This window comes from Plectropomus leopardus, chromosome 21 (genome assembly GCF_026936395.1).
Source record: "Plectropomus leopardus strain MGB_pleo_1.0 chromosome 21, ASM2693639v1, whole genome shotgun sequence".
Classification (NCBI taxonomy): domain Eukaryota; kingdom Metazoa; phylum Chordata; class Actinopteri; order Perciformes; family Serranidae; genus Plectropomus; species Plectropomus leopardus.
This window is the reverse complement of record NC_142196.1, coordinates 18,717,245-18,729,984: the sequence shown is the minus strand read 5'-3', so window position 1 is coordinate 18,729,984 and position 12,740 is coordinate 18,717,245. Positions and strand designations below refer to the sequence as shown.

The 12,740-nt window shown below is 38.6% G+C and overlaps 1 protein-coding gene across 3 annotated transcripts in view; it reads right to left on the bottom strand.

Moving 5' to 3' along the window:
* Nucleotides 1–336: 336 nt before the first annotated feature.
* The window catches only part of dnajb6b (DnaJ heat shock protein family (Hsp40) member B6b), a 29,803-nt gene continuing 17,399 nt past the window's right edge, over nucleotides 337–12,740 (bottom strand). For all 3 annotated transcript variants that reach the window (XM_042510342.2, XM_042510343.2, XM_088071776.1), the window contains exons 6-10: nucleotides 11,851–11,988; nucleotides 11,592–11,763; nucleotides 10,561–10,631; nucleotides 3,027–3,179; nucleotides 337–1,284 (exon numbers count right to left, since the gene is read on the bottom strand). In XM_042510342.2, coding sequence (XP_042366276.1) covers nucleotides 1,175–1,284; nucleotides 3,027–3,179; nucleotides 10,561–10,631; nucleotides 11,592–11,763; nucleotides 11,851–11,988 — 644 coding nt within the window. In that variant the 3' untranslated portion in view covers nucleotides 337–1,174. The remainder of the gene's footprint in view (nucleotides 1,285–3,026; nucleotides 3,180–10,560; nucleotides 10,632–11,591; nucleotides 11,764–11,850; nucleotides 11,989–12,740) is intronic.

The following is a 12,740-nucleotide window of genomic DNA, read 5'->3' as shown; positions in this document are numbered from 1 at the left end:
AAAATTTTATGTTAAGTAACATGATGATGGCGAACCGGGAACCGGCGAACCGGGATTCCTTCCCTAAACCCGATTTCACTGGTAGAAGTGTTAATTTGTTGGGCGCTGACTCATTGAACCATTCTATGTGCATTTTCATAAAATATTATATGGACCATTGTATAGAATACAATGAGAATATGTTGGTCTTTGGATAGAGACATGGTACAATCCCATATGAGATAACTAAAAGTTGACTCCTCACAAGGACTTGTTTTTCTTTAACCATTTATTTGTAGGAGTCCATTTTCAAACATTTCTACATTTCCACTTACTTAAAAAACAGCCAAGGACAAATCAGATGGCAGATATTGTATTTTGTTTTAGAAATCTTTTACAAAAGCACCCATGGAAGGTTAACATATTGCTGAATCCACTCTGTACGGAGAATCCTACCAAAAAAAATTAACAACTTCAAGAGGGTTTTGTAGCTGTTTTCTCTCTGTAAAGAGTGGATAATGTTGCTGCCAGAGTGCAACAGTCAATTTTCATGTGTGATTGAGGATTGAACAGAACAATTTTTCTGCCGTAATAAAACTCACTCTTAAATGCTTTTAGTTCTCTTTACTCTCACATTCCCCAGATGTCCCTCTCTCTCCTCGTCTCTGTTGAAAAAAAGGATTCACTGAATAGCTTGACCTTCACTTATTCTCACATGCAACACAGTATTACTGCAGTAATTTTCACGCTTATCACAAACAAGGCTGCTACTGTAATTCTCCTTCCCCCTGAACTCTTTGAAAACACTTTCTGAAAATGTGTGTGGTGTAAAAAGTGGAGAAGTCCAATCATCAGAGATTAATTAAAGTTCAGAAAGCTCACTGTACATCCACAGGGCCCACCCACAATAAATACAGCAATAGCAAAAGCTTAACTAATAATAAAAATGTATCTTGGACAAAACAAAACATTGAAGTGAAGTCTCTGCAGGCTACTGTCTGGCTGAGGCAAGAGTTATGCGCTGCACTGCTGCTGATAAACAAGAGGAGATTCGGCACAGCAGTGCTGATGTGTCTCCGATAAATTGCAACTATGAACCAATGCCATGTATGATTGATGGCACTTCTGCCAACAAATATATATATATAGGCCTATATATGTATAAATGTGTGGGTGTGTGTTTGGTTGGGGGTGTTTAAAAAAAGGTACCAAATCCTCCAAACCGAGGGAAGAGTCGAGGAGCTCTCTTCTTTTTGGACTCTGCCTCCTTTGGCCACAGTTTCTTCCTCTTTGTGTTCATGTGTCCTACAAAATAAAAGAACATAATTATTAAATATTCTGAGTTTCTTGTGCCATAAAGATCAGTAGCTGGACATTAATGATATCAACGTCAGGGATGGTAGGTTTATAAAGAATATCTCTCAATAAACAAAGTTATTTGCTTTCTTGCTGAATGGTACCTGAGAATATTTATACAGCTCTCACAATTGGAAGTGAAATATGATGATAGTGCCAGATGCCAATTGACTTAGTTTAGCATTAAAGCTGGGGTGAGCAGTTTATTTGGGGGTTATGGGCAAAAATCCCATATTTCAGCATATTGTAATTCAAGTGGTCTGAGTGAACACTATGTTTCTGCAATCTAGGCCGTGATTGGAGACTAATCACAGGTCATTTAGTAGACGTTCCTATTGCTGTTCTACTTATGTGCGTGAATATCCCTTCGGTGAAAGACCGATTCAAACGGCTGCAGATAAAGTTTCTATTCTGACATCAACTACAAGTACTTACACTGCAAAGCAACAAAAAAGAAAGGAGGATAGGGAACTGACTTACCAAACAGAGAGTCTAAAAGAAAGTCTAACAATAAATCAAATAAAATATGTGTCAATGTCAGCAAATCGTTTCAAAGATGGACAGAAAATGCTGCTAAATGTTTCTGCCAACCAGAGCCAAAAGCTCATGACCTCAAGTTCACATTTATGTAGCTAAATTCAGCAAATGCCTTGAATCATAGTGTGTCGTCCGCTACACTGCTTGTCGCTGCAGACCACCTCCCCAGGAGAAAAGCAAGCACCAGTTCTGCATATGGACGCCTCCCTGTCCTGCTGTCTATATCTCTTTTTTTATCAGACCACAAATGAGACACAAATTCACTACGTAGCCACCCTGACTCTGCGGTCCCCACCAAAAACGTGCAATAAACCCACATTTGAAACTAATGTTTCTAGACTTAGACAATATTAATAATTGTAGGAATAGTGTGTTTTAATAATCGTTAATAGACTAATGGTGGTGCAGATGCAATGGTGCCATTTTCCAAAATGTTAAAGGTCAAATGGCCTTCATTATGAATCTAACAGCTAAAACTAGACAAACAGGTGTGAGGTGAGAGGATAAACAGGATAAACACCAGCAGCCATAATGTTGTTCTTATGGTTTGTGACTTATCTGTAAAGCATTAGTAAATGATTATCTATAAATAAAGTCATTACTAACAGCTTGTAACACTTTATAAAGAGTGAATTATTCAAAGGTGGAACAGATTGTCCTCACAAAACTTTAAGCCCGTAGCAGTAGCTAAAAACACCCCTCTCTCTCCGAGGACCCATATTTGAGCAGTTTGTGTCATTATCTCAGACAGAGAATTCGGGCCTTTTGTTTGCATCCCAGCAGGAAGAAGTGTGCGTGGTTAAATTAAAGGTTCCCTCCTTAACTAACGAAGCAGCTTTTATAAAACATTCAGCGACTGCGTGTCGCAGATAATTGCTCAGCTTTTGTGTGTGACTTTGTGACCCCATGAGGAAAACAGAGGGAGACCTCTGACCTCTGGTCGTTACTGCTGCGTGGAACAGAGCCGCCTAATGAACACCTCTGTCCTCGGTGTTTACACGTGCCAATCAAACATGCCACTCCTCGTCACCGTCCTTTGTGCGGTCATCAGACACAAAAGCAGACAATTAGCTGCGCTTATTAAGACTCTACTCTTTAAAGGAGAGCCCTGTGTGCTAGTAATTAATCAGCTTTGCAGTGGCGAGTGAGCGGACCTCTTGTTAGGCTCTGTAGGCCGTGCTCCTCCTCTTCCTCCGAGGGGTTTTGGGCGGAGTTCCTCAGGTAGCGCTGGTGATGGCTGAGGCCAGGAAGTGCGGCCTGTCTGTGGCGGCAGAACTCATCCTCCAAGGGGTCTTCGGCTGCGATGTCTGTGGGCAGAGCAGAGCAGAGTGGGAATGAATCACACCTAAACCTTCTCTTCTCGCTGTCTGGATGGATGGCCTGGGGTGTTCAACATTATTTTTTTTCTACAGCGTCTTTGAATTTCAGCCTTCTGACACAAGATGTGTGCTGAAAAAAAAGTCAGCTGAAAGGAAAACATATTACCTTGTGATGCCCTTGGCAGTGTGAATACAATCAGACAGGAAAAAAACACACATCTATTACAGCAAGTTGAGCACAAGTGCAAAAAGGCATATTGATGTAACCAACATGAAACAACAAAGATGATATAAAACAAGAAGTTGAAAGAGTCCCTAAGGCAATGCAGACCCCTCCTTCCTTTCAACCATATATTTCATTCATATTTCATCTGCCTGACTTTATTGTGATTAGTCATGTAAATAAAATGAGATTTGGTTATTCTTTTCTCTAGGTAATTTACATTTATATTGAATTAGTGGCAGGCAGGGTATAGAGGAAGGGGGGGGACTTATTATGCTGCGAGATTACAGGCAGATCTCATCGCCATTGTGTTGTGTAATTAAGGCAGCGCAGAGGAGAAGAAAGGAGGCCAGATGCTCGCTGTGCTGAACCTGGTCCCATTTAGAGGAGGATCTGCACCAGCATTTAAAAAAAAAAAATCCCCTGTAACAGCCCGGACTTAAACACATCACAAGTCATTAGACACATGACAGCTTTGTTTGACATATTGCTGCACACCTGTGGGGGCCCCTCAACATAAACATATAGCCATTTCAAATATTAATGCAGGATGTAAAACGTGGCTGCGCTGCAACACTATCCTTGATGGGTTTTTTTACTTTATATTCAGGATATTCCGATCGGATCAGAAGAATCGGTTTCCGGCCCGATCTATGCATTTTTTAATTGTTCAGGTTTTGTTATTTTGAGTACACACCCCGCCTGATCCTTTGTTTACGTCCACCGTCACACAGGTGTCATAAACAAAAAGCACGATTTGTGATGTGATATTGAGGTTTTATTCTAATGCTGCTACTCCAATAAGAAGAAACTGGTGTTTTTTTTAAATGTTCAACTTAAGCTGCAAAATTTTCGTTGTTCATACTTAGTGAACTAGTTTTACTATAATGCTATAATAAGAGAAATTGGCCATTTTTTACTTGTGACTGAGAATGTTAAACTATAACATAGAATTGGATTTGGTTGTTGTTGTTTTTTTGTTAACTGTCTTGTACTGTCAATATACTTTTAATGCTATGTAATGTAATTTTCTTGTGTGGACCCCAGGAAGAGTAGCTGCTTCTGATGTGGTAGCTAATGGGGAACCAAATAAACAAAAAAAAAACAAAAAAACACTACTCTGACGTGGAATTGTGATTGTGTTACTTTATAGTGTTCTGTACTTTTACAACAATGCTACACTAAATGGATTTGAAAGCACTTTCTGAAGACACATTTTAGTTTATTTTGTTGAAAAAACAAATGTTGCACTGAGCAGAATGAGAGCTGCTTTTTAAAGACATTTTAGTTTGTTACTCAGTATTTTTTTTAATGCTGCACTATGTGGAATTGTAATATTTTTTAGTTTGTTTACTTTGATATTTAAAAAATAAATAAAAACCCATAAGTAACTGCTTGGATGCAGACATTTTTTATATTGCATTGCAGTGCTATTTAACTGTCAAGCATATACACAGATTGATTTTAATAACTTTACAGTACTTAAAATGTGCACTGCAAAATGTGCAGCTGTATTATCCAGGTAAAGGTGTCGGCAGATACTCGGTATCAGATTACTCGGGTTGGGGTCTGGGGCAAAAAAAATTGATCGAGACATCTCGACTCAGGTGATATTTTAGAAGGAGATGGCTCTCTTTTAGGGCTTTTAGGCAGTCAAGGACAGCTGTGTGTGTTTGGGTCTTAAAAGACAAAGACATCACTGGATTTCTCTTAGAGCAGCGTCTTATTACTGCACGACCTCGACTCTAACCCGAGTCGATTTCTTTGTCACAAAAGCTTTTCAGATCTGTTAAGGTCAGATTTGGCTGGCTAAACTTGCCATATGTAGTTTATTTTCTTGCCAAAAACAGGTGACTTTAGTCCTAGACTTCCTTATTACAAGAGTTTGCAAATCAGCTTTTTAAATTGAACAAAAACACAGAGTTGACCCCTGCGAGGAGAGACCAGCACCCACTGGACCCAGCAGAAACAGGACAATTGGTGGCTTTACACTCAAGGCTCTCAATTCGTTCTCTAAACAGCTCTGAAAAAAACCAAACAACTAATCCCATCCTGCATTCTTGTGCTGATCCAATCAGATGCAGTTAGACAGCAGGATTAAGCCAACATGTATGCGACTCCAAGCTTTGTTCCTGAGGATCAATATTTGGGGCTATTATGGGCCGGGTTACCTGGGTGATAAGATTCCTTCCGCTATCAAGTCGCATAATCCATCATCAGTTAATTAATTTCAACAAAGACAATATCAAAGTGCAGTGATGATAATGAGATCTTTTAATTCTCATAAAGGCAGCCTTTTATTTTCTGTATCAAGGACTTAATTTGAAAAGTGAACACAATTCTGGATGCTTTCATTTGCAGCTATTGTCCTGAGAGTGCCTGTCATTTGTCTGCTGGCCAAACAAAGCTGTGTGAATCTGTAAAAAAAACTGTTTGATACACACTGTCTAGACTGCTGTACAGGAGCGTGCACACGGGCACAAGCACCCGGGTTAACACCTAAACACACACAGACACAAAATCTTTGTGTGACGGACAAAAGCAGCCTTACTTGCAGCTGGCTGGAGCCTAAAGCCTAAAATAAATCACTGTTCAGGAGGAGTCTAACCCTACATGACAACTACAACTGTGGACCAGATTATTCTCAACTCTCCACCTTCCCTCGTTTCAAGACATCTGGTGTCGTGCTGATGTGACTCTACTGCTGAGCGCGGAGAGATACAGTCTGTGTCCTTGTTCAGACACGGCCAAAGAGAAACTGGCAGCTTATCTTTTGCCATCGCTCATAAAGTGGCCAGCGGCTGCAGGCCGATTCAATGCTTCACACTAAGCTGTCAAGCAGACGAGGTGGAGGGGGGGTTAACACCGGATGCTGCTTTCTGCCGACAGGAAGCCATCTTTCATAACACAGGGGAACTCAGGGACAGGAAATCAGTGTGTCATAATGGAATGGATGGAGACCTTATTTAAACAAGAGCGAATTTTATCAAATCATACTAATACTGACAATTACATATGAATCTTTAGGATTAAATTTAGGAAAACTTTCTGATTAAAAACAAAATAAGTCAAAAAGTAAAATTTGTCAGGTGTTGCTCTCATCACTGTCTAGATTCTTCAGTATTTGTGATCCCTGTTGAGGAAATTATCATTCAGCGAGATGATGTCATGCTGTCTTTTGTACACAAACAGTGTCATCTAGTGGCCATAAAAGGGCCCGCCTTAAAATCAAAATGTCTGGTGAATATTAGCTATTTTTTTCTTTTTTTTAAGAACATGTTGCTAAGGTGAAATGATTGTAAAAAAATGTTTTACTTTTTAAAAATTATTTCTTGTACATGTCTTCTAAAGCAGTGGTCCCTAAGATCGGAGTAGGGGCCCCTAAAGGGAGTGAGGTGATAAATATAGTGGGTTCTGGAAGGAAATAATTGCTGCAATTTGCAGAATACTCTTTCTCTGAGTCAAAACTTATGCTAATGCATTTTGAACATACAGGCACGCGGCACATATTTTCAGATTTGGTGTAATCTGAGTATTTTGTTACTGGGGAGTAGCTAGTTACATGTAGGGGGAGCGGGGTTGGATGGGACAGGGAAACAGTACCTTTTAAACAAGTTAGAAAGTAACTATGCCTAAACTGTTCACCGTGCTCATTTTTGGCCACATCTTCCTCACTTTCAACCTCAAAGTGGAGACCTTCTCACTATTTGGCAAATTTTGTTCAGTTATAAAATGTACTGCATCTGAGTAAAATTTTGTCTGTTTTGTTTTTTGTCTTCTACCGTGCTGTTTTTAGTTTGCCACATACAAAAAATATATGGGAAAGCTCATTTTCTGGCTTATCACTTGGTACTAGTTTCAGCTGTCTAAATTTTATTCAGTTGCATGCACAGGAGTCCAAAGAGTGTCTAATCTCCCTGGAACAGTTGGGACAGTATTGTTTATAAGTTTTACCTTGTTAAAAATGAACAAGAAGTGGACAGAAACAAGCCAAAGTCTTTTACTAATTGGACAAGGCCCACTGTTTTACTAAGAAAAAAAAATGTGATTAAATAGCCAACCAAAATGTCATAGAATATAGGATAAGACCCTCGTTTTGGGCATAGCCAATGTCCGGATATTTTCAGCTTTATTGCCCGGTTTTAAAACATTTGTTAAAAAAGTAATCAAAACCTATTCACATATAGGCTGATTAGTTACATTACTTTAATAAAGTAATTAAAATAGTTACATTACTAATTATGTTAACAGGGTAATGAATGAAAAGACAAAAAAAAAACCTCTGTAATCACCAACATTTTCATTCGTAGCTAACTGTATTCACTTTTTTTTTCTCAGTAACTAACTGCTTACAATACATAATACGTAATTTAATGTCTGTAACTACTTACATGTAACTAGATACTCCCCTATTAAATTTTAAAAAGTATTCTTTCCAAAACTGGCTGTATGCATCTATAAATCAGCTCAGAAATCATGGAAAACCTAACAGCAGAACCAGACCAACAATTATCACAATTTAAGGTTTTCTTCCGTATCAAATTAATTCAGTGATATTTGTCTGCACACCGCTGTGTGCTTTGCAAACAGGAAGTGCTACTAACTAATTCGGCCGACTTTTTAATGGAGCCAATTTGCCAAAATAAAAACAAAAATATAAAAAACAAAAACAAAAGCTGACTAACTGTAAACTGCGTGCGCAGGAACACCCCTTCCCAAAAATATGGGAACTATACTTCCAAAAAAATAAATAAAAGACGAGGACTGACCAAATGTAGCAATATTATAACTTTTAGGTTTTTCCACTGCACTACAAAAGCTCAGTTGATCCAGGAGAGGGAGTGATTGTACCATAAATAAAATTCCCTCTTCTGCAACACTAAAAACATGAAATCTAATGCAGGCATATTTGTGCAGAATCTAAAATTGCCCCTAAAAATAGTAGTAAAATACTGCCGTTTATTGCTAGATTGTGTGGTATTCCCTATTTACAGCACATTAATTTAATCATCACATTTATACACACACTCACAGAGAGGAGGGGAAAGAGAGCACACAAGGTTGCTGGTATGAAGCAACGGATTGGCGCAGAGCTGCACCGTCACCTAGCAACAAGACTGCGCATGCTCAAATGCCACTTCAATCAGTACTGGTGAAGGGGAAATTGAACCAAACAAATATGGCCCAAAATACTGAAAGACATGGCTTTCACACAACCAAAATACACACAATCTGTCTTTCTCCCTCACAAAGGTAATCACACTGTAAATCCATAAATGTTAAATTAAATATAGCTGTAAACCGTATCAGCTTGACTCATGTAAAAAGACCTCACCCTGCGTTTTTCTTCTCCTCAGTTCCCCTCTGACTCGTCTCTTGCAAAAATATGCAGTGAAGCTTGTGTAAATAATCTAGCCCTGAGCACATTCCTTGAGAAACAGAAACACACACACACACACACACACACACACACACACACACACACACACACACACACACACACACACACACACACACACAATCTCCTGTCTGTACACAGTGACCTCTGAGTCAATTGCAATCATTACTCAACCTGAGCCTATCATGCCTGATGTTTAATAGGACAGGAAAAATAAAATGTCTCCAAATGACACATTTTTTTTTAAAGATGTCAAGGCCTTTTGTTAAGTAAACAGACTGAACAACTGGTTAAATTTTGTGTCCGTAGTTTAGCTCGATGCCTCTACAGGATGTGTTTGAGGGCGTTTTCAAAAGAGGTGCACTATCAACATTTTTTACAAGCTCAGAAAAAATGTGTGACGGGAGGGGCAAAGAGAGAAACCTGAAAGAGGGTACATGAATCCAGGAAGTTGGGTGTATCTTCTCACGTGGTTCGTAAAGGTAAAAGCATACCTACCCACACAGAAAAGAAAAAAAAAAAAGCCTAAGGGTTCGAAGGAAACGGGCGTGTCTTCGCTGAAAACATGTATTTTCCTTCCTTTGATTAATTATTCTTTGAGTGAAAGCACACACAGCACATCGGTGTACTCTACAATGAGTGACCAAGCCCAAATGTGAGTCATTAGTATGTTAAAATAATGCACACTGTGAGCTGTATGTTGGGTGAGTGTTCAAAAAAAAGCAGCCGCTGTGGTTTCCCTTTATTGCGGTTGTGTGAAGCACGTTTAAAATGTGATCAGGCACACACACACACACCATACACCCAGGAAGAGTGAGAGGATATAAAGCCACTCAAGCAAAAGAAAACACCGCAAAGACACCAGGTGACTGCAGACGACTTTTCACGACGTTCCACGAACTGAAGTTTATTGACCAAATGTGAGCTTTTTTATTTTTTCTTTTTACAAAGAATGAAAATTCCCCTGTGTGTCCGGTAACTGTGTAAGGTTGTAATGCGGGTTTGAGTTGCTGACACAGTTACAGTGAAACTACAAAGCAGCCCCCTGGAATCAGCAATCATGCAAAAAAACAAACAATACATACTCTGGTGTTCTAAAATACACAAACAAATGTAAAAGAAAAATGCACATTGTTATAATTAATTCATTAATAATCTATGTAATTCATATTACACATGCGTGAACATGGTAACAGCTAACAGGTTAGCGAGGTGATGTTCAAGTTAAAGACATTAGGGCGAAGTGGTTAAGCTTTTACCATTCACTTGTTAAACTGGTCAAATGAAAAGAGCAAAAATGACATGCGGAAGTCTAAATGTACAGCGTCTCGTTTTCCAGCGACAATAAGAAAGACAATATCTACCCCAGAGGAAAAATAATATATATCTATATATTCATAACAAGTACCTAGCTTTGTGCTTGTCACAGAAATAAAAAGTACAATTATTGTAGTAAACAAAAACACAAAGCCCAACAAGATGGTCCCCCCGAAATAATGGAATAAATACAAATATACAAATATACTGTGAACATCTCTCTCGCCTCCTGTTGCAGCTAAGCTAAAATGAGAAAAATTGTTCTTCAGGAATGAGATGCAGGAGGACAAAGAGAGAGGAGAGACCAACCGCCGGAGCCAAACATAGTCACTGGGTGAGTTTTTTTTTTCCAGGTGTGAAAATTGTTATGTTGGTCAAATTGTTGTGGTGAGATAATTACTTGTTATCCAGTCTTAGGAGCTGCTCCTTACCATTAACTGTTAGGGATTTTAACTGACCGTCCTCCTCCACTTCCACGCGCTCCTGTCCGTTCTCCACGATCCTGTAACGGACACCAAAAGCATCAGAGATCTGCAAGTCAGACTAGTAAAGAGATACTGAATAAATTGAAATGATGGAAATACAGTGCTCTGTACCACTTTAAGATTTGGTGCCATTATGCAGAACTTCCCAGATCAGTAAATCATAAGCAAAAGGTTGTAAAAACACAAACGTTGCCTTTTCTAACTGTAATAAAGTGGACAACCAGCTGCAACCTAGTTTCAATTATAACAAGCCATCCTTTGATATTGATGAAAACATTTCACTCCGAGTGCCGTTTGCTGTGAGACAAGCGTGCAGGGACTGTCTACAAAATACAGAACTTAAGAAATGAAAAATACTCGAAAATATTGAATAACTTCTCTCCTACAAAGTGTTGTGTCCTTAAAATCACTGTACATTTCAATAATCTCTTGTTGGGAATACTAAAAATGAGTGCTTTTGTATAATTTAGGGGGAGTTTTCAATGAAAAAAGCCATTAAATTCTTTCTTATACAGTGTTGTATCTCAAATATTCAATAACTTCACTCTTAGTAAACCCTTTTTGATTAGCCTTATATATTAAAAATTCAAAGACAGAGACTTGTAAATTGTTCAACTGTTTATGATAAATTTAGAAAAACAAAACTGATTGTCTTGACTTTAAAAGTTTTGTTTATAATTGCAAATGATTTTAAATAAATTTAAATAAATTTAAATATTTAAATAAATTAAATTATTTTACTGTGCATAATTTAAAGTGTTCTCATTCTTTCTAGACCGTACAGTTGTTTAAATCGATGGAGGTTGGGGTCGTTTTAGTGACAAGAACCTCGATCTACTTTCACCCCGAGAGAAGATCGATACCTTTCTCACGTCTGTACAGTAAACACGAAACTGCATCATCCAGCCAAATCAGCATATTTCCCAAAATGTCAAATTAGTCCTTTTAAAATGCTGGTGAGTTTGACATTTGAATACCGTTTTGTAGTAATTTTTCTGCCGTTGATGAACTTGGTGGAGGTCGACACAGATCTGAAGTTACCCATTCCTCCTCCCCCGCCTCCGCCTCCGCCTCCTCCTCCTCCTCCACCAAAAGATGAAGAGGAGAAGGAAGTGAACCCTCCACCCATGTCTCCAAATGAGCTAAAACCTGCAAAAGATTCAAGAAAAACCTCAGTCAAACTGCTGAAGTATCATAAACTCAAACAAGTGGGGTCACTTGTTGGGATGCACGCACCTGAATCGAACCCTGTGAGGCCGTGTCCAAATGCCGGGAAGCTCCCAAACCCGAAGAGCGATCCCCCCATTCTGCTTCGGCTTGCGCCCCTTTGGCGACTGCGACTGCCCCCGAAGAAATCTTCAAAAGGGTCATCAGCTGTGGAGGGAAACACGGTACAAAACAGAGGTTAAGTGTGTGAATGAGAAAGAGAAAACCTTTGAAAACTTTAATTTCATTTCTAAATCCTAACTGGTTTTTAACTTTTTCAGTTCTTCAAAAATTCCTTAACCTGCTTAATCATTTTCATATTATTTCTGTAGCCATATAAAAGCGGACAAAACAAACTGTGAACACAACACTGACATATAGCTTTGCATTAGAAATTGTTAGCAATGATTGATTTGATTATGTTTTTACACAACCAGCAAATATACAAAAAATCATCAATTATCTAGAATATTTACAAATGTTAAGCCAAAACAATGAGCTAAACCATACTAGTTACCCCTTTTAAATGACTCAGTTGTTTGATCCACTGTTAATATTTATTATTTAATATAATTCGATTTTTGGGAAGTGACACTTGCTTTTGCAAATGTATGTTTTGGCGCTTTGAGCACCACAAACCGAGTGCCATCTAGTTCCATCATATTGGAGAGAAGAAATCTTGAGAGCTGATATCTCCGACACTCAGCTACTCACACCAAAACTATCTAGATTGATAAACAGCACTATAAGTAAGAGATATTTTGATTTTGGGCCCCTTTCACACTGTGTCTAGATTCCAAAAGATTTAAGTATCTGATAATAAAAAAGCTGCAGTTGATGTAAGAGCATCGGTTTGTAATTTCTGGAACAATCTTAACCCTAAACTGTCAAAATGCCCATCGCTAATTCTCATCCTAAAG